Source organism: Amphimedon queenslandica, unplaced genomic scaffold (assembly GCF_000090795.2).
Source record: "Amphimedon queenslandica unplaced genomic scaffold, v1.1 AMPQUscaffold_13424, whole genome shotgun sequence".
Lineage (NCBI taxonomy): Eukaryota > Metazoa > Porifera > Demospongiae > Haplosclerida > Niphatidae > Amphimedon > Amphimedon queenslandica.
The window spans coordinates 182,034-203,400 of record NW_003546340.1 but is presented as its reverse complement, the minus strand read 5'-3'; the positions used below and the strand labels follow the sequence as shown (position 1 = coordinate 203,400).

The 21,367-nt window shown below is 38.1% G+C and overlaps 2 protein-coding genes across 3 annotated transcripts; one reads left to right on the top strand and one right to left on the bottom strand.

Annotated features, from left to right (window-relative positions):
- Positions 1 to 112: 112 nt before the first annotated feature.
- Positions 113 to 4,881, top strand: LOC100641252 (leucine-rich repeat extensin-like protein 5). 2 transcript variants are annotated; one of them, XM_019996040.1, is made up of 5 exons: positions 113 to 259; positions 672 to 1,453; positions 2,212 to 2,373; positions 2,793 to 4,495; positions 4,553 to 4,881. In XM_019996040.1, exons 2-5 carry the CDS (start codon positions 689 to 691, stop codon positions 4,611 to 4,613), a joined length of 2,691 nt encoding a protein of 896 aa, XP_019851599.1. In that variant the 5' UTR covers positions 113 to 259; positions 672 to 688; the 3' UTR covers positions 4,614 to 4,881. The 2 variants fall into 2 exon arrangements, with proteins under 2 accessions (XP_019851599.1, XP_011403730.1); XM_011405428.2 differs by having other exon boundaries at positions 113 to 305.
- LOC105312630 (uncharacterized) lies at positions 4,836 to 21,198 on the bottom strand. The gene is made up of 36 exons (XM_019996038.1): positions 21,119 to 21,198; positions 20,421 to 20,650; positions 17,407 to 18,459; positions 16,898 to 17,266; positions 15,969 to 16,271; positions 15,476 to 15,721; positions 14,741 to 15,085; positions 14,355 to 14,624; positions 13,850 to 14,062; positions 13,320 to 13,661; positions 12,903 to 13,262; positions 11,810 to 12,286; positions 11,522 to 11,701; positions 11,174 to 11,347; positions 10,863 to 11,127; positions 10,310 to 10,381; positions 10,045 to 10,238; positions 9,836 to 9,993; positions 9,558 to 9,729; positions 9,236 to 9,411; positions 8,983 to 9,142; positions 8,698 to 8,931; positions 8,397 to 8,597; positions 8,185 to 8,317; positions 8,063 to 8,120; positions 7,859 to 8,007; positions 7,446 to 7,707; positions 7,256 to 7,341; positions 7,113 to 7,192; positions 6,940 to 7,017; positions 6,747 to 6,858; positions 6,596 to 6,690; positions 6,458 to 6,532; positions 5,920 to 6,041; positions 5,424 to 5,807; positions 4,836 to 5,335 (listed from the first exon to the last, which is right to left on the bottom strand). The coding sequence occupies exons 2-36, from the start codon at positions 20,604 to 20,606 to the stop codon at positions 5,227 to 5,229; spliced, it is 7,893 nt and encodes a 2,630-aa protein (XP_019851597.1). The 5' UTR covers positions 20,607 to 20,650; positions 21,119 to 21,198; the 3' UTR covers positions 4,836 to 5,226.
- Between the last annotated feature and the right edge of the window lie 169 nt (positions 21,199 to 21,367).

The window sequence follows — 21,367 nt, the reverse complement described above, 5'->3', positions numbered from 1 at the left end:
CATGCAATGAAAATGAATTGAGCTTGCTAATTGTTGCTATTCATATTTTTGTAGGTGTGTTTAAAGTAATGAATATCATCACAGCAGTAGCCACACCCTGCAATAAAAGGGTGTAGATGTTCAATCTGCAGAGCGATCACGCATAGCAGAGCATCTCTCTCTTCCTCTTCTGTCTTTACTGTTTTGCGACGTGTCTGTAATCCTGCTGTGCTGTGCTGTCAGGCTGCCTCTTTATCCTGTAAACTCTCCGTCTTTTGAGGTTAGCCTCAGCTCCCGGCCCTTGTTTTAGTGGTCTTGTTCTTTTTGTAAGTTTGTAAATTGGATTATTTAATTTGTTTACCTACTATAAATAAATTCTAAAACTATGTAAAAATTCTGAGGGTCGTTGTTCCATGTCTGCTTCTGTGATACAGCATTAATATTGTTATCATTATCATTATCATGTAATTGTTTATTATTATTATTATCAAGTAATGGGCCTTGTATACCCATGCATGTATATTGTAGCTACCCTAAGTCTTGCATAGTCTTGTATTGTATTCTTTATGTCTGCTGCCAAAACCAACATTTACGGAGAATATTAAAGTCAACTTGAGTTCTCTGTTTCCTTCTCTCCTTTTAACTCTCCTTTTTCCTCCATTCCCCCCCTCTCTGTCTCTCTTCTTCCTCAGACCACACGCATTCCATCATGGCTGCCGTGATATCTCAACCAAGCACAGTTCACCTAAGAATGAACCTCATATCCCAGTGTTTTGACACTCTTAGAGAAAAGGGACATTTTGTTCACGAGGGCAGCTCCCGCACGAACTACGAGGCATTCTGGGAACAGCTCAACAATGGATTCTCCCTCACCGCCACCAAACCATACAAGCCAGGCAATTCAAGCGTTGAGGCATTTTACCGTGGAACGATGTCCAGGAGTGATTTTGTCGCTGACGTTGAAGAGCACATAATAAAGAGAGCTCAGGATAAACTGGATGCTAATCTTGATCCACTTCTCACAATATCGTGGGACGTCTATAGCTCTAAGCCTGATCGTAAGATACTCTGTGAGACAGTCCAGAGACTCCTCGGTCGACAGCTCTGGGCCATGTTCAATAAACTGGACACAGAGGGTTATGGGCAAGTACACATCAATGACATCACGGAGCTGGTCATGAAGATATTCTTAGCCAACGGTCAGCCTCAGTCTCCTGTACACATTGCAGAGTGGTTTTGTAATCAAGAGAGTGTTGATTTCTGGTCTTTTTTCAGTGCATTGGCCGAGAAACATTACCACCTCCTCCAGATGCACGTCATTCAGTCACTTTATGAGGAGGTTGTCCATGAGATATTGAAGCAGGGGAAGATGGTAAAGAAAGGCCACAAAGTTCAGACGTGGAAAGAAAGATGGTTTGTTTTAACAAGCACTAACCTCATCTATTACGAGTCACTGGAAAACAGAATACAAAAAGTAAGAAATCATTCTTTTTATGTTTTAGCTTCTCTCTCTCTTTTTTTTTATTTACTCTGTTTCCCTTTTCTTTCATTTTTCATTGTCCTTGCTATTGATTTCCACAAGTGCATGGTTGCACAAACATAAATTGATGAGTGAATGACTTGATGGAATGAATATACAATATATACATAATACATGACTTCATTAGCAGTGTAATCTCCCTTCATACCATCAGCAGTATCATATATCCAGCTTTATGTACAGTTTATAATTGCACTGTAATTTTAACAATGACGCTGCATTGATTTGATGGCTAGTTTTCTGACTCATAGACAGTTAAAATAAGCTCCCTATGACACACTAACAGAAACAGTCCCAACTTGCTGACACAGTATGTGAATGATGCAAATACATGTATGTACATGGACGAGTAAACTGTCATAGCATGTAATGTACAAAATATGTGATGCTTATATGGTAGTTGGCAGTAATAACTTGATAGTAAGTACTCCATGTGTTTTGTGTGTGGATGATTACTATCCACACTCTACTTTGCTCTGTTCTCAGTATTCTTATATAAAAGTGTTAGAATTTACAGCTACAGCTGACAGTAAATAATGATGATAAATTGATGGTATGACATTTGATGCTTGTGTGACTCATTGCTTGCTTTAATAATGTGGTCTTGTGTATTGTGTATACAGCATTAATCGCCTGTTATCATTTTGTGTTCATTTTCACATTACTTTTATAAAACAATGATAATCCTGTAGGGTTTCATCACAATTAATTTAAACACAAAGGTCGACACCTTGCCAGCTGCTAAAGGCCGCAACTACTTGTTTCAAGTTATTGACGGCATCACGCAAAGACCGTATCACATCTGTGCTCCTGATCCACAGATGCAGAAGGATTGGATAGAAGCCATCAAAGTGGTACGTGCATACATTACACAATGCATGCATTAGATGCTGTCAGTGTGTGTGTGTTTGTTATTCTCATATTCTGTCTTTGGATATGTTTATCATATCAAAAAACACACAAAGATACACTACATAACATAGATACTCTTATACTACCTTCATAATTCTTTTATCATCAGGTTTATATGTATCTACAATTATACACTGCATAATTATATTAGTGTGCTTCCTCACCCGTTCATTTAACTTCCCTTTATAAGTTACTACCATCCAAACTGGCTCTAATTCCAGTAATTGTAGACTTCCTTTTATCATGAGACACACCACACATACAGTAATCCTTTTGTAATTAGTCTAGTGTTACTAGAAGCCTTGTTTTGCTTTTTTGTAAATGTTATCTAATTTTATGTAAATGTTTTATTCGTCCTCAGGTCGTTGCTGCCCAGTCAGAGAGGGGCAGGAACCTAGTCCATAGGCTAACAATATCTCGTTCTAAGTTATTTCCAGAGTCTTCTTCTAGACTGCCAGCATATAGTTCAGTCCAGGCTACAGATTACAATGATGGAGTATATAGGACAGTCAAACCCACTGCCCTACCACCTGCCAATCACCAACAGCAGCAACACAATGGTGCCACTTCTCCTGTTTCTGTTCCTTCCTCTTCTACCCAGCCTGATTCCTTCTCTTCTCCTACTACTCCTCCAACTGTCCCATCTCCTACTGATCCTCCATACACTGTTGGTAATAAGAAGCGTGGTCCACCTATAGTGCCCTATCATAAAGTTAGTACGGGGACGTTGGAGACAGATTTTTCAGACGGAAGTGCTAATTATTCGTTAATAGAAATGGGCAATATTGAGGGCAGTGATCAGGCTCCTCCCCCTCCTGTTCCCAAGTCGAGGGAACCACCCAAACCATCAACTGATAGACAGCCACCACTGGTCCACAAGACCAGTGCCTCTAAAATTGAACACGTCACAGCTGGTGGGTATGATTATGCGTTAGTCGATAAAATTCTTGATGATATTGATGATGATAATAAAAATGATGAAACTCCACCTCCTCCAGTACCGAAATCAAAGGGGCAGTCCTCAGTCCAGCCTTATCATCGTCATGATAATGAAACTCCGCCCCCTCCAGTCCCCAAGCAAAAAGAACCATTGTCGCCATCAAAGTCCTTGGCGAGTGGTAGACCAGTACTCCCTCGTAAAGTGAGCGTTGAACATGTTACAGCTGGTGGATATGATTACGCAATAGTTGATAAAGTTTTGGATAATGAAGATGACGATGAGGACACTCAGACTCCGCCTCCTCCAGTTCCTAAAGGTGCTAAAGTATTACCGTCTCTTCCTTTAGCTAGCAATGGTTCCCCTCAACACAATCCTTTCGTTAAACCACGTGGGGTTCACTCAGAAGGCATCAGACAGCAACCATCAAACGATTTCGATAACAGGATTCCTGTTTTCTCTCCTTCAAAGAGCGGTCAACCATTACTACCAGCGTCTGGAGCACCTGCTCCTAAACCAAGGAACAAGATACCTTTAGGTGCCACAAAGAGCGTACCAATTGCTACTTTTATTGGGGATAGCTCTGGTAGCTATGCCCAGCTCTCCTTTAGTAACACATCGACTGATGAGACTGATAAACCGTTAGATGATAACACTAGAGGTAATGGAGGATTAAGAGGACACCCTCTTCAGCAGCAGCAGCTGCCACAGCAACCTCCTCCTGTCAAGCCTTCAATTGCACGGACCAAGTTTGATTACAGCGACGTCATAATGTCACCTGTTGCTAGCAAAGACGTCGATAAAGCTTTAGAACTAAAAGCTAAAAAACCTCCTCCTTCGATGCCTGCTAGATACGATCCTAACTCTAAGAAAATGAATCCTTCGACTTCAGCTGGAGCCCTTCCATTAAACACTAGCACTGAGCCAGCAATTGTTGACGGAGTACCTCATCCTTACCAGAATATACGCTACACTGGTGAGCCGGAGTCCCAATCCTCTCACTCGTATCAGAACGTACATTACAATCCACCAGCTGGTAGTGGTGAAGCACCTCCGCCCCCTGTCCCTCAAAGATTGGAATCAAATCGTGGCGACCTTCAGCTAACAGGACCTGTACCACCTCCAAGGTATGGGAGAGAAAGGCCATTAATGTGTATTTAATTGTTTTTTTTTTGTTTTTCTAGGTCACCTAGAAGACCGGATTTTTCTTCAAATAATGTTTTTCCTCCTCTCCCTCCTCGTTAGCTAGTGTGACACGAGAGTTTTTGTTGATCTTCGATATTTTATTTTTAAATTGAGCACTTTTGTTTTTAAGACTCTTGATTTTTAAATCAGTGGCAATTTTTATCATAGATGTACAATGATAATACTAATAATTTCTGTAGTAATATTATTATTGTTTTTAATATTATTATTTTTATTGTTTTTAAATACATTTTAAACTTATAGTTACTTGAAAGTGAGACATTTTAAGATTCTCAATATAGCTTTATTAATCAAAACAACAATGATATGAAATAATAATAATAGGACATTATTAAGTTGAACATGTAAAAAATAGAGTCAACAATCAAAAGAACAATCAGAGCGTGTATGATACATATACAAGTCTGTTAATCACAGTGATATGAGGGCCTTAGGAGCTAAAATGAACACAATCGATAATGCAATTATTATTGCTTATAAAATTGCCATACATATTGATGAATAATTATACATAGTAATAATAATAATAATAATAATAATGATAATAATAATAATGGTAATATGATAATGGCTCCCATTGATAAATGCATATTAATACTATAAATGATAGAATAAAGAGAGAGAGTGTGTGTGTATGTGTGCATACATTCTTCTATTGTTTTAATGATCTCAGCTGATAGTGCTGATGGTCGAATGGCTGTCTATTCACATGATGGAGGCCAGTGTGAGCCAGCACTGGTGACCTGTTAGGAGATGAGGACCTACAGGTTAGCAAATATTAGCAATAAAGAGTATACAGAATAGAAAAAATTATAGCAATAAAGAGTATACAAAATTATATCTCCTTACAATGGCGAAACTACTGGAGCTGTTACTTCTGAATTCCTTGGTATTCTCTTCTTTATGAGGTTACGAGGAGGCAAAGGTGGAGCTAAATCATTTGCAGATGCCCCACGACCAAAGTCAAAGCTATGGCTGGCCGGTATCCCTCCTCCTCCTCCTCCTCTTTCGTCCCCTAATCTGATGTAATGACGGAGTTTCTTGATCTTATCAGAATCGTCTAATAACGTGAGGTCATTTGATTGAGAGGGAGAGATTGAATCTGCCGTTAACTGAGTGAGACTGCCCCTTCTCTCTAGTGCCCCTACACTGCTACTGGAGGCAGTAGTTGTGAGAGAATTGAGCGAAGGAGAAGCTTCACGCTTGAGTGAATGAGAATGATACTCTTGTACACTGCATAGAAATATAAATATTGATAATAAATAATAATACAAATTTAAAGAAGCAGTTGCAGAATTTATAGGGCAATAAAATAAATTTTGCATATAATGTTGTTATTTTATACCTTGGTTTAAGATGATAACCGCCAGTGTCCAGAGAAGCAGTTAGGTCAGGTTTGCGTTGAATTGATGATTTCTTTTTTCCTCTGTTTCCAAGGGTGCGGAAGAAGTTTCCACGTTCGTCAGGCTACAATAAATAAAAAACAAGAGGGTCAGTATAAGTGTGTGCTTGTTCGCATGTATAGTTTATGGTTTTTCCTTTAAAATGGCTCAAAAATCGCTTTAAATTTTTATTACATTTTCTGATACATATTGATGCCCTTATGCTGTGTAGAAAGTTTGAGCTGATTCCAACTAAAATTTTTTAAGTTATGGCCATTTTTAAAAATGAGCCATTTTTTGAAAATTTCCCTGTACTATAGCCCATGGTTTTTTCTGAAAAATGGCTCCAAAATCACTCCCAATTTTTATTACATTTTTTGATACACATTGATGTACTTATGCTATGTAGAAAGTTTGATGCAGTTCCGACTAAAATTTTTCAAGTTACGGCCATTTTAAAATAGCCAATTTCCCTGTACTACATGTACATGTACTACTTACAGAAATGCAATACTCTTCCATGAAATGTTTTGACCTGTCATGATCTTTCCCTGTCTTACCAGACCAATAACATTCCTATGTAATGTACCATAACATGAAACAATATCCATAGAGTAGTTGTTTTCCAATGCTACTAACCTGACACATGTTAAAGTTACTACACTGCAGACACTTGTAACGGAAACCAATAATAGATGGCAAGCGACAGACAGAACACTTGATATTATGTTCCACTGATATAAACACAATATCATTATACTTATTACTATTATTATTATTTATTATTTACTTGTTTCAGCGGCTGCCATTCTGTGGAGTATAGGTAACCAAGCTATTGGGAGTGGTTCAGCCTGTGACCAAGCCATATACCCAACACTGTGTAACTGAATACCTGTAGCATACTAAAGAGTGGAGGGGGACAATAGTGGAAATAAAAAATGGAGAGTAATATTTTTTTTGTAGTGAGATAGACTGCTGTATACCTTCTTGAAGCAATCATTGACATGAGCCTCAAGATTATCTAATGTGCAGTATTGATTGTCCGTCATACTCTGTGGGATCTATGGAAGGAAGATGGACACATAATGAACACATAATGGACACAATAAACTATAATAATAATGGATACTAGTAATGTACATGTACATGTATGTACCTGTACAAGTGTTTCTAGGAAAGAGAGGAAGCCAACACGATCAACTGTAGTCCTCCCTCTTGACATTACATGGAACAATGCTACAATGCACAAGTATTTTAAGTATTTGTCATTGAGAATATTTCCTCTCATATATAGTGTACCTTTGTGCTTTTCATCCATCTTTGTTGACGAGAGACAAATAATAGCAACTTGGAAAGAAAGAGCATTAACAAACCCAGTGTGAGTTCTAAACAACAACAACAACAACAACAATAATAACAATAACAATAATAATAATAACAATAATAATAACAATAATAGCAACAACCAGTAACACCAAAATAAACTCACAAGTCAAAAACGTCTTGTATCCACGAAACTGCTAGTTCAACTGCTCTATTGACATCAATGCTAGCTCTACTGGTTAAGGAGTGGACACCTCCAAACTCGTCAGACTCCATACCAGGGCCACCAGAGGAAAGAGAGGCTGCCTTGTGAAAGAGACTGAGGGATATCTCAATCATCTCTGACGATGAGAGATTAGTGTATGGATCTTGTTTTAAACCATAATACTCAAACGTGTCCAATGCTATTTGAGTGGGAAGACCCTCGACTAAAAATAAAAGAAAAAATGACTCTTTTACTTTATATTATTATAAATGAATCAACTTTAGCTACATGTACATGTACATGTATTCTGCATTATAAAGTTCATAGTCTCCTACTATATATAGAATATGTAGCTAGTAGTTTCAGTAACTTACATTGTATGTGTTTCTGGATGCACCTCAGTCTTAGTGATATTGGATAAGCTGGGGATGGATAGAAACTGTACTGGAATTTACTGTTGAAGCTTCTGTAGAGCTCTGACAGTTCGGGGTGCTGCCATTGGGCATGATTGCCTGATAATGTACTGGGGAAAGAAGAAAGGCGCATGTTGTTATCCGTTTAAAATTGTTTCAACTTACTCAATGTAATATGCCGTCCCTTGCGATGTCTTTGTCTTCATCCAGCCTCTTGGTAGATCTAAAACAACAATATATTATTATTATTATTATTATTATTATTATTAATTTATTTATTTTCTCACTTGTCGTGACATTCTTTGGATCATACTTCCCCATTGCTGTCTTCACTGTGACTAGAATGTTGCCAATAGTTTTACGAAGGGCATTCCATTGAGTGTGGTATTTCTTCACCAGTTGGACTGAGTCGGTATTCAACTAAAAATAAAACAATTATAAACTTTATGAACTATATCACGCTAATAAAATAATTAACTACTATGCTAATAGTGTATACCTGGACTCCAATTCCCATTAATTTCTTTTGTGAGGCAACCATTGCTTCTAGGACTCTTCCTAGACCATTAGCGTTGGCCTCTATCTTCTGCCAGTGTTCCAGCTCTTGCTTCAGTTGAGGGAGGGTTGATGATGGTTGGACTTTATCTGGTACACTCGACTGTATCTCTGTAATACCTTGAGATAATTGTGTAGAGAGAAGCTATGAGAAAAAGAGAAAGGAAACTTTAAATGTTACTCTAAAGCTACTACAATTGCTGCAAGATTATTATTATTATTATTATTATTATTATTATTATTACTTGAAACTCATCCATTGCTCCTAAAACGGTATCCATTTCTTCTTTCCATTTTAGAATGAGAGCCCCTATATCCTCCAAACTGCTCTCAAGTCTAACAAAATATTGCTTCAATTCCTCTGCATTCATATCCTCCGTCAAGTTGCTGGGAGATGTGAAATTATTCGTCATGTGCCTAGCACGTGCTGTAGCCATTGACAGCTGGTTCTGTCGCTCTCTGAGCTCAGCATCAAAACTCTATAACAAACGAAATAATAAATATAATCGTACAGCATTTATAAATTTTACTTTTTGTTTATCAATTAGAATTTTAATGTGGGAGAGGTCAGCTACTAGTTGGCTCCGCCCTTTAAGGAATTCTTCTGCTCGTCTGGTCCAAGTTTCACATCTTGTCAGTATTGCTAGTACCTCCCTCCTCTCCGAGAAATCATGCTCAAGACTTTGATACCTGAAATAAATAAATAAATAATTAATAAATGAATAAACAAATAAATAAATGGATAAATGTATCGCTAAATTATTATCATTATTATTATATTACTTCTCTTCCACTAATATATTCAGTGTTTTCCATTTCTTTGCTAATAACTCTATGTCACTGTTAACTACTGTCAGTTCTGTGATATGCTGTTTGGCCAGAGCATCCTGAAGCTTAACATTGCATTGCTTAACTACACCTAAAGAGCCACTTCGAGCTACTAACTCCTTCTGAGTTAACTATAGAAAGAGGAGAAAAAAGAAGCATAAATAAGACTCCTATGCAGATGTCTCTATAAATGTCTTTCCCTTTTACTCTCAACTTCTCAGATTCTCTCAATAAGCTTTCATTAGTCTTTAGTTTTTTAGTGGTTATTTTTTTATACCTTTAGTCTCTCGACTGTTCTGGTTATCGTCAGCATGTCTTTAATTTGTGGACTAATATTGTTCAGCTCTGTCTCTAACTGTCTCACAAACTCGGCTAAAGGATAAAACTGTTGATAGAACGAGGCCCAGGCAGTAGTGACCTGCTCAATGGCGGACTTGTTCCTTAAATAACTAAAAGAAAAAGAGAAAGTGATTTGAAAAATAATAATTGTATTAATGCAATATATATTCATATTAATGCAATGTCGAAAGAAGCAGCTATAGGAAGCTAGCTTACCATTCGTTAACTTTCTTCCATTTCACGTTGAGCGTGGTCATTGATTCCTGAAGCGGTTCAACGTTATCGCTTGATCTGTGTCTCTGTATCAAATCAGTCGTTAAGTCATTGAGAGTCCCTATCTTGCTCTGATACAAAGCAGTCTCTTCACACAAACTCTAAAATAATAAAAATACATTACAGCAATTTAAACATTAATATAATAATACCTTCAATTCTATCATTTCTTTCTGGAGTGCTTCAACTGTTAATGCTTTCTTCAGTCCAGCATACATGTCAACTAGGATCACTTCTGATCTCTCCAGAAACTTTTCACACATGATCTTCTTGGACTCAAAGCCAGACCAAATGTCTTGGACCGACTCAAGTGCCTGCTTCCTTTGCTTTAATGTGCTCCACACTCCTGCAAATGATAAACAAATTAATGTATAAATAAATAAATAAAGGCTTATTTTAAAAGTAATAGTCTCCTACCTGTCCATAGCATTGACAGTTGCTGTGCTTCTTCTAGTGTTGGAGATACGACTGTAGGTAAACTTGATGAATCTATAGAAACCCAATAATAATTTAAAACAACATGTATTGGCAAATGATATGAGAGGACATGCAGCTAAAAACCTGCTTTAAAGCTATTCAAAATTTTGACCAAAGACCATGGTAGTTAGCCAAAAATGGCTTAATGAGAATTCTGCATTTTTATAATTTCTTCTGATACATATACATGTTCTTATGTTGTATATCAAGTTTGAGCTAATTTTGACTAAAATTGAATTTTTCATGAATTTTTAAAGTTGCTCCAAAATCGGGCAAAAGTCCCTGTACTATAGTACAGGGTCGTTGGCCAAATTTTGCCAAAAATCACTTGGTGAGAATTCTGCATTTTAATAATTTTTCCTGATACATATACATGTTCTTATGTTGTATATCAAGTTTGAGCTGATTTCGATCAAAATCAGATTTTTTACAAATTTTAAAAGTTGCTCAAAATGACACCTGGAAGCTATATGCATTACTATCATTATCATACCATCATTGTTTCCTCTTTTTGACTCCACCTCCAGCTCATCCTCTGATATTATAGTCTCCAGTATATTATCCTGCTCTATCTGTTTCCTCCTCTGGTGTCTCTCTATTGTGTTCTCGTCGACAAATTTTACCGTCTTAGGGGGGCTCTCCCCCCGAGACTGGGTGGGGCTGGAACCACCTGAGGAGTCTGAGTGGTCGCTATGACGACTGGATTTCATAAAGAGGTGATACTCTGATTTCTTGTTCGAGAGTTCTTTATGCAATGACTGCAATAAATAAATAAATAATAAATTAAAAAAATTAGCAGCTAACGTTTAATTCTTCTAATTCCCTCTTGATGTCGGATGTGTCACCAACAGAGAGTGGGCGTGGTTGCATCTTTGACTCGACCAGTATCAACCATTCCACCATGTGACCAATGTCGTCAAATTTCTCGGGAGGTTTGATCTGTGACATTGGATCATCATCAAAAGCACGAAGTGTTACCTTAAAAGGAAAGAAAGAGATGGAGAAAAAACATTACAGCGCAATGCATTTTTTAAATTTCAAAATCATCACATAATTATTATAATTTAACCTAATGCGTTTGTACACACAGTGTTCTCAAAAGTTAATGATAGTACACAATGATAGTACAATATTTCAAGTTGATGCCTGTACCTGTACGTTGAGTGGCAGTGAACGAAATAAGAGCTGCCATTCTTTGGCCACTTTGTCCCTTCTGCTCTTCACTGACTCCTTATCAGTATGAGAAGAGGTCTGTATATCAAGTAGAGTCATTGCAAGTTCTTTTAAAGAAACAAACGACCTCCTCCTAACCGTGACAGCATCTATTAGAGACTACATAAAATAGAAAATAACAAATAATAATAATAGTAATAATAATAATAATAATAATAATAATAATAATAATAATAATAATAATAATAATACTTGGACGTCTCTTACTTGATTATTATCAGACACTCCTGTTCTCTTTCCTTTCAGCTCCAGCCTCATTTTGATGAGCCAATCACTCAGTATTGATGATTCATTCCAAAACTGTTCAATCAATCTACTCCTCTCACAAAAGAGGGCATTCTTTGACTCCAGTCTACTAATGATTCGTTCCACTAGACCCACCAGTATACCGGTCGTCTTGACCGCCTTCTCATAGTCAAAGACCATATCACAGTGCATCGTACCAACACTGCTCCTTCGTTTTTTTGGTACCGAGTCCGTAGAGTCGGAGGAATGGGTCTCAGATTCAAAGGATGTGCGTGACAAGGGAGAGAGGGGGGAGGAGGGAGGGGGAGGGAGGGTTGTGGTGACGGTACGAGGATGATCATACATGTGTTCGTCTCCTTTAACTGATTGTAGATATTCAACTCTTGACTTTAATGCACTCACTGATCTGTCCAATTCTTTACAAGTCTTTATTTTATCCTGTGAGAGAGATTAACTCACTGACTGAGTACATTTTTATAATATTCACACTTCATCCTAATGTCACACTACACTAGTTACATTACAGCATTCTTCATGGACTATTAATTTTTCCTTAGAATCTGTTATGTTCTTTATAGACTAACATACAATTTGTTTGAGTGTTGCATCACTAATTGCTAGTGTGCCATCTTTGTGTGTGTGTGTGTGAGTGCATATTTGTTCTCTTTTGTTGTCATACCTTGTACTTTTAAATCAAATTATAAAAATGACACAAAGTACATGCTTAATAAACCATGAACTAGAAATATTATGCAGAATCTTACATTAGTATATGCAGTAGATATAAATGGGAGATTTATTTATTTATATTGCTTTACATTCACTAGACAAAAAAGGGCCAGTAAAATAAATCTCATTTGTATTGTTGAATATACATGTACATCAATACATAGGGGCCACCTAACAACAGTAGCTATACCTTCTACCATTGAACAAAGTACAGTAATGTACATGTAGTATCATGTATAAGTGACCATAAAGGGGCACAGTGTATATATTGGTAAATACACAATGCAGTACTGGTGTATTGGTAGGTCTATTAAAGGGCTCATACTTGACAGAGTTCTTGGGTCTTTTTGATAGTCTCCAGATCAATCCCTCCATACTCAAGCTCAGGGAAAGCAGCTTCCAATTGCTTCAATTCTTTTGCTATGTTCTGTATCATCTGCTTGATGAGTGCAGGCTCCAATTTGCTCATGTTCATGAGATCATGTATCACATTGACCCATTGTGTCTCTATGCTCTTTAACTGATCTAAAAGCTTTAAACTGTAGTCCGATGGAGGAGAGGTTGGGGAGAGAGAGGAGGAAGAGGAAGAGGAGGGAGGAGAAGTAGAGGAGAGGATAATCCCACGTATTCTTGAAGCAGCTTCTTGTCTTGTGAAGGATTGCTGTGCTAATTTATGATGCATCTCCTACACATAGGAACATATACACAGCATAACTCTTTGTTTATTTCTTCATTTTCTCACCTTGCATTCATCAAGGTAGTCCTGTACATTCATAATGCTGTCTCTCTTTGCTAAAAGTGCTTGTGCACTCTCCAGTAAGCTGGAGAGGTTCTCAATGCTTCCTTGTAAACTGGTGACATCTCTTTCAAGATTCTTCAACAATTTTAGCTTCTCCTGTAGCTTCAACCAGCAGCGATGATGAAGGACACTCACTTCAAAGAGCTCTGATTCAAACTGAAGCAGAAGAATGTTTGTACTCTCCTCTTGAGACATTAAAGAGGAAAGAGCAGTGTGGAGCTGGCCGGTTGATTCATTTAATTGAGAGATTTGTTCACCAATCTCCTGTAGTTTTGTGACTAAACTCTATGGAAAATTTATAGAGAAAAAATAAATAAAAAAAGAAAGCAATAATCTAAACTGCACCCCCCACACACACGTGCATAATTATAAATACACAATAGATAATAGTAGTGCTCTTAATCATTATATTCATTTGTAGTACAACCAGTATTGAGTGAGTAAGTTGAAAAGGTTAAATAGTAATAACGTACATAGCAGAGTCTCTTTTGATCTTGACACAGAGTAGGATTAGGACTAACAGTTGGCACTTCTACATGATGGATCTGTTTCATTATACTCTCCAGAGATACATGGTGAGTGTTGAGCTGTCTCAGGAAAGACTCACAGTCTCTCTTAGCAGTGCTGTCATCTGGTAGAGAAACAATGGTGTCTCTTAGTGTAGGAGAATAGAAACCATCAGTATCCTGTGGATGACAAAGAGTAAGGAATTAGCTCAAATAAGTGTTAAATTTTGTCAATTATGGCTTCGAGAGAGAGAGAGAGAGAGAGAGAGAGAGGGAGAGAGCAAAGAAAATTGTAAAATACAGGAAAACAACATATGAAGAACAAGATGCCTTCATACTTCTGGAGTAGTAAATGATTATTAAATTAATATTACAAATCTAACAATAACTATTGCAACAAAGAATTTGAAAGGATCAAATTAATAATAAATTTTGCACTGCAACAGACAAGGTGCTAGTTATAATCATGTACCTTGATTGCTTCGCTTATTTTAGAATATTCTTCATCAATGAATTCAAGCAGTACCAGTCTAAGGGATGACGGACGTGGTATATCATAATCAAGCATCTCGTATGAAAGAGGACTGGTATCTTTCCTTTTGTCTTCTCTCGTTTTCGATTTCTTCCTCCTTTTTTCAGGCGCTTTATTAGCAACTGGTTTGACCTGTTTTGCATATTTTTCAGGTAGTTTTAGTCCACTGGGTTTGACTGGAGATTTCAAAGGAGACTTACCAGGTGGATACTGTAATTATAAATAAAAACAATAAATAAACACTGAATTCAAGGAACCATAGTCAAAAATATACTAATTTTTAAATTTGTTTATGCAAACAAAAACATATCATGTGCCAAAAATACCTCTCCAGGAGCAGGTGGAGGGGAATTAGGCGAGGCCGAGGGAAGCTGAGTCTCAGCAGATGGCAAATGAATGGATCTAGTTAGCTGAGGTAGAGGAGGAGGAGGGGGAGAGGAAGGAGAGTGGCCTGGAGGGTGAGGTATGTGGTGATGGTGGTATGGAGACTCTGTCATGTTCTTCCTTGGCCTGACCAGTATTTCAGAATACTCTGAACTAGGATTAGTTGAGGGATGATAAGTTGTGGTTGGCTTTGTCTCCACTTCTATGTACATTGGCTTGTTTTGTTGAGCTAGAGTTTGTCTTTGGGGTCCTCCTGCTGATGGAGCTAGTTTTGATCCGTCGTGAGGCTATAAAAGGAAGAAAGAAAGGAAGTAAGAAGAAAAGGAGATAGAGAAGGCAAAGGGTAAGGCTATTCTCATTAGTACGTGCGAGAATCAACAGGATGCTGCTGTATTGTGTAGTTTAAGAGGGTACATGCAGTTTACGGAAGAGTGTGGATAAGAGTGGTAATAAGTGAGAAATTAAGGTAATATTATATACACATGTAAAAGGAGAGACAGATTTCTGGCCATTCAACTGTGATAAGTATATAAACAATTCCTATCACAACTGCACACTTATAACTCCAGACAGTCACACATTATGAATTCTAAATAAGCCCACACACTTTGTGACACTTGCACATTGCTGCAGCATACAGTATGGCACTTAGCAACCATTCACTAACTCTCTCCTACCTTTATTCCTCCTCCTTTCTGTCCTAACTCCAGAGGAGGCTCCTCTTTCAGAGGGAGCCTATCAATATCACTTGTTATGGCTGCCAGCTTCTCCTTCTTCTTAGCTATTTCTTTCTTGTTCTCTCTGATTGACTCCAGCTGTGGAATGTGAGGCAGAGTATGTGTACTGAGGTTTAGTATGCACTCCAGCTGCTCCGTAATCTCTACTAGACTAGAAACATGATCACTGGCTTCCTGGGCCTTGGACTAAAACAGAAACAAACATAGTTCACTACTATCTTTGTTAGTATGTGCTGTGTATGATGCTGTGGTGTGATTTCATTCAGTGACTAGTGTAGTGGGTCTGGCTTCTGTCAGCAATACAAAACATTTGACAATAACACTTAATCCTGTGCTTATACGGAACTACCATACAACCCATTGAACATAATTGCAATAAAAAGTAAACACCCACACAATCTTAATAATACATTAATGCTAGGTACAGTAATACCTTTTTAAACTCAGTGGTGACTCCTTTCCTCTCTCTCCTTAATCTCTTGATCTCTTCTTCACTTCTACTCAACCAGCTGCTCATTATTGCTAGGATCTCCCTTGTGTAAGCCTCCCTGTGTCCAATTGCTCCTATTATGATTCCGTCTCCCTCTGATCTAATGCTCCGTAACCGTGTCTCCATGTCTTGGACGTTACGATGGATCGGAGTTCCATTAAAATGAGGCTCGAGAACCTTGAGCTGCTGGGACAATGACTGAGTAGATTTTATGCTTTCGTGAACTTTTGATAAACACTCTTGAGTCTGTAACGGAGAATAAGAACAATGGCAACATTAGACATAATTTTTCTCAATTCTCTACTCTTGCACTCTTAATTGCTTGTTTTATTGTTCTAAATTATGCAACTGATAATTATCGCAGTGAAAACAACGTGATACTATTGTGTGCATATTGTAGTTCCTGATCTAACCACTTTAAATTATTTGTCAAGGTTAGTTATAATGACATTAAAATTTAGTACTAGTGCCTGATAGGGCAGTACCTTACCATAGAATCAATAGGGGTCAATATGAAACAAATTGCATCCATGATTCCATGCATGCATGCATGGAGAATACGTTACACAGTATAAGAGACAAAACATTAAAATTAGAATAAAAGCATAGGCTAAACATGACAACAGGTCCACCTACATTACAAAACAATATTGATGAGCATGAAATGAATTGACATTACTGTTTATTGAGAATAATAAGCAGGGTTCATTTATAAATGAACCCTTCCAAAAATTGGTATTAGGGCCTAGTTTTCTTGGATGTATCAATAATTGGCACTGTGCCGTCCAGCTCTTTTATACACAACTTTTTGTTCAGGCTCTTGTGGGTTGCATATAATGTGGTCAACACTCATGTACTTGTGTAAACTGTACCTTAGCAGCAGCTGCCCATAGCTGTGAGTTTCCCTCCAAAGAAGAGTTCCTCAGGTCAGACACAGCATTCTCATAAGCAGTAAGACACATCAAACAGTCACTGGCCTTATCTTCAAACTCTTCCACCAGCTCCAGCACTACTTCCATATTCCGTATCTGATCATTGCAGACAGACTGTAGCTCAGTGACAGTGAGAGAGAGTCTGGAGAGCAAGGCCTTGCAGCAAGCTAACTCGAGGAGCGTGTAAGAAGAAGCAACACTGGCCACTTTACTGGGCCTAGTGGGAGAGGGAGAGGAAGGAATGGAGCCAGCCTCTTTGCATAACTGATTCAACTCCTCTGATTGTAGATCCAGTAATGTTAGGCTACCCTATCAGTGCATTGGAGGAAGAGAGTGAGAGGATGGAAATTGAAAGGGCAAATACAATTAGAGGAAAGGGATAGGAATAGATACCATTATTGGTCATGTACATGTACACATCACACAATATTAATAATCCATTAACTTACTCTCATTTCTTTAAGACGTTTCTCAATTTTGCTAGAGTCCAACTCACAAGCCACGCCTCTTACAATGGATTTCTCGACTCTGTCAATTTGTGAACTCATTTCTTCCAATTTAATTGCCAAGCGACAGGGCGGGGCCTTCTCAAAACTATTAGAGTACCTCTGGGATTGTTGTGATTGGGGTTGACTTTTTGAGCGAGCTGGTTTAGGTGGAGGGGGCGGAGTTGACACACCAGGCCAAGACATGCCCATATTAGACTGAGGGGTCTTCGTTTGTGAAGAATTTTGTCTATCTGCTTCTTGCTTGAGTGCATCTAATAAATCATCTAGCGACTCGTTTATGTTCCTCTTTGGACTGGAAGAAATACGAGGGGAGGACGGTGGACGAGGGGAGGACGGTGGACGAGGGGAGGACGGTGGACGAGGGGAGGATGGTGGACGAGGGGAGGACGGTGGATGAGGGGAATACGGTGGACGAGGGGAATAAGGTGGACGAGGGGAATAAGGTGGACAAGGGGAATACAATGGACGAGGGGAGGACGATGGACGAGGGGCAGAGGATGGACGAGGGACAGACGATGGACGAGAAGGAGACCGTGGAGGTTGTAAGGAAAAGTTTGAATTTGCATACGGTGGAGGTGACGAACTAAGATGAGATTGAGGAACATGTGGTGAGGAATTATACCGACTTGGAGGACCAGAGGATAGACTCTCATTTGAAGCCTTAGCAATAATACCATCTAACTTTCCGTGATTGTTGGAACCAGACAAAGTCTCTCCATTAACTTTACTGGTAGGACTAACAGGAGATGGGGACCTACCACTGACACTAGCAAGAGCAATGGAAAGCTTAGAATAGAGCTGCTTCACTTGCTGACACACTGAAGACCATTTGGTGTGCATTGTTGTCACTTGCTTTGTGAGTTTGGATATTTCAAGGGAATGAAGTCTATTTGATGATTGGTTTGATTTGCTGTTTTCTTCTGTTACCTCTTTCAACAAACCTTTCATCTCCTGTAGTACACTGTAACGCTCTTTAAGCTTGAGCAATAGATCCTATTGAAAATAAAATAGTAATTATTTATTATTATTAGTGTTTAATAAAATCATTGCACACACGGCAACTACGATATTGCAAAATTTCTATTGGCAGCCATAAAAATCATTTATGCTATGCTGACGTGAAATACTGAAAGCCTGGTAGTGCTGTGTGTGTGTATGTGTCTAAGTTGAGTATAATTGTAACTAAAACATTCAAAGGCCAATATAATAGACACGAATGTTTTAACATTCCATTGCCATGTAAGGAAACAAAATGAAGCAAATTGTGTGGGTGTGATTCATGGTCCATCGAACAGTGAAACAAACAACAATAAAAATCCAAGCCTTCAATGAATAAGGATATAAGCACTCACTTTCTGAGTGAGTGGTTGTAGGAGGAGATTCAATTAGAGAATTTTACAAATAATGAGTAAGTACATGTACAAACAGCATTACGTAATTATTATTATAATAACAAAACTATTAAAAGTATAATTGCACACATACACATACATGCACAAAGGAGAGACAGAGAGATATGAAGAGGTGGCATATCTAGTTACAAGCATGCCAGGGCTTATTCCTTACTTATTCGTAGTCATGTAGTAGGAGTACTTATGTAAACATGATAGGGGCATATGAAGACATAAAATATACGTGAATAGTGACACATGATACCAAGGAGTGGGTAATATCGGATAATACATCATTCAATGACATATGCTAATAATAATGCTATCAATATACCTCAATTGCTAACAGTAATGTTTCTATTTGCATAGTTTTGCTGCACAATAAAGTATAAAGCATAACTGGTAGAGATTATAGGCAAGTTGATACATTGGGATACATGAGGGACAATGCTAAGCAGTTCCTGTGATACTAATAGATCTGTGGGGTTACCAGGAATGCCTATAATGACTGCATGTAGTTTTGATATGACTTACAATTACAATAGAGTATCAGTTATCATTGCTGAAGCTTTTAATCACAACAATGGGAGAGGGCCAGTAAATAAAATATAGTTGAGCCTTCCCCTTTAGTCACAGCAATCTGACCACAATAACATGCTCTAATTGTCATTAAGGCAAGGTGTGTGAGAAAAGGGTATGTTTTTGAGTGACCACACCATTAGTATGCAAATGGTAATGCATGTACTCACTTTGTGGTAGAGAATTCAATTAAAGGCCTCACTTATCAAGTTGAGTTAAAGGAAGCCAAGAATTATAACAACTTTATAAGACATAAACACTCAAAAAATGTGGCACATGTTAGGGGAGAAAGATAATAGGAGATGGCTATATGAGGATAGTCAAATCTGATGAAGCTTGGGAATTGGAAAATAGAAACTAAAGATGCATGAAAAGAAAGATATAAATAACAAGCTCAATGTTCGTCCCCTCACTACTAGCATTTCACAACAAACAACAAACAAAGACGCCTATATAGCTCAGGCATGACTTCACATGTCAAATAGTGGTAGCTGACTTTAATTGGAGACGGTAAAAGGTTCACAATTGAATTTAGGTCCATGCTTTGCATTTGTGCACTTCTAATTAATATTAAGTATAGTTTCAGTTGTTTTCAAACTGACAGATACCAAGAGGAAACCAGAACAGACACACACAAACACATTAAGCATCATATTAGATTAATGGAAGCAATTAATGTCGTACAAATTGCAGTGTACATAAATTATACATTCCATAATTCTAAGATATAAAAAAACTGCATATGAAATGACACACACACACACACACACACACACATACATGTATATGTGCATGAACATAGATGGAGTGTAATGTTGCTTCAGCAGTGATGACTAACATTCGAGATATTTCAATGCATCAAACGGAAACAGTTATGCAATCAATTGTTAACAGAGTCCAAACTTACGACCCACAAATGTATAACGAAACACACGTACGCTACCTCCAAAAAACATACCCTCAAAACATGAGCCTCTTGCATACCTTATAATGGAGGGCAAGTTGTGTCAAATGGTTGGGATCAGCTTCCATGAAATCTTCAAGAGGTATATGCATACCCACGGACTCCTCGCACTGGTCTAGCCATAACGAGAGGTTTTCTTGCGATTTTTGCAATATCTTCAGTTTCACGTCAACTCTCTCAGACTGCTCTGACCCGTTGAGTGCCATGATGATGATGATGATGATGATGATCCTCTCTTCTCCTGTAACCCCTGCAAACAGAGAAACAAAAGAAAACAGAACAAGTATTAGCTTGTAAAATGAGGTGAAATAACAAGACAAGACAGCACAGCTCAATTGCAACTGACTAAAGAGACTTATGCACTTTAGTAAACACACATTATACAATAATAATGGCTGGAGAGAGAGTGATGAGGTGTGTTGACTGATGCTTAATAGAAAGTGGAAGGATAGACCCAACAAGATGACAATAAGAAGGATGCTTGCTTCAATTAGAAACAGGTATAGCATAAACACTGTAGATTAAAACTTAACAAGCCAACTACAAACGACCTACACAAGCTCGCTGGATTTTATAGGATAGAGTAGATACACGTGTGCGGTATAGTTGGCAGGCATTAAAATTTTAATCTGGCACAACACAACTGGTATTTGAAACTTTTGAATTTGCTAGTGAGGCAACCTAGCATGAAACACAGAAACAGTACTGTAATACTTACTGTATCTTGAGAAACAGCTCCAGCGAGCTTGAGCTTATTAGGCTGCAGCTGCTAATAGTATACAAGAGAGGGAGGGAGGGAGACAGAGAGAGAAATGGACTAGAGACAGTGGAACTCTCTTCCTTCTTGTTTGCAAATAATCATTATCAGCCACGCCCACACACAATCGTTTACATCAGGGCACGCCCTTTTCCGTTGACCAACTCCCACGCAACCACACCAAATCTGAGCCTCCCACGCATTTTGGAC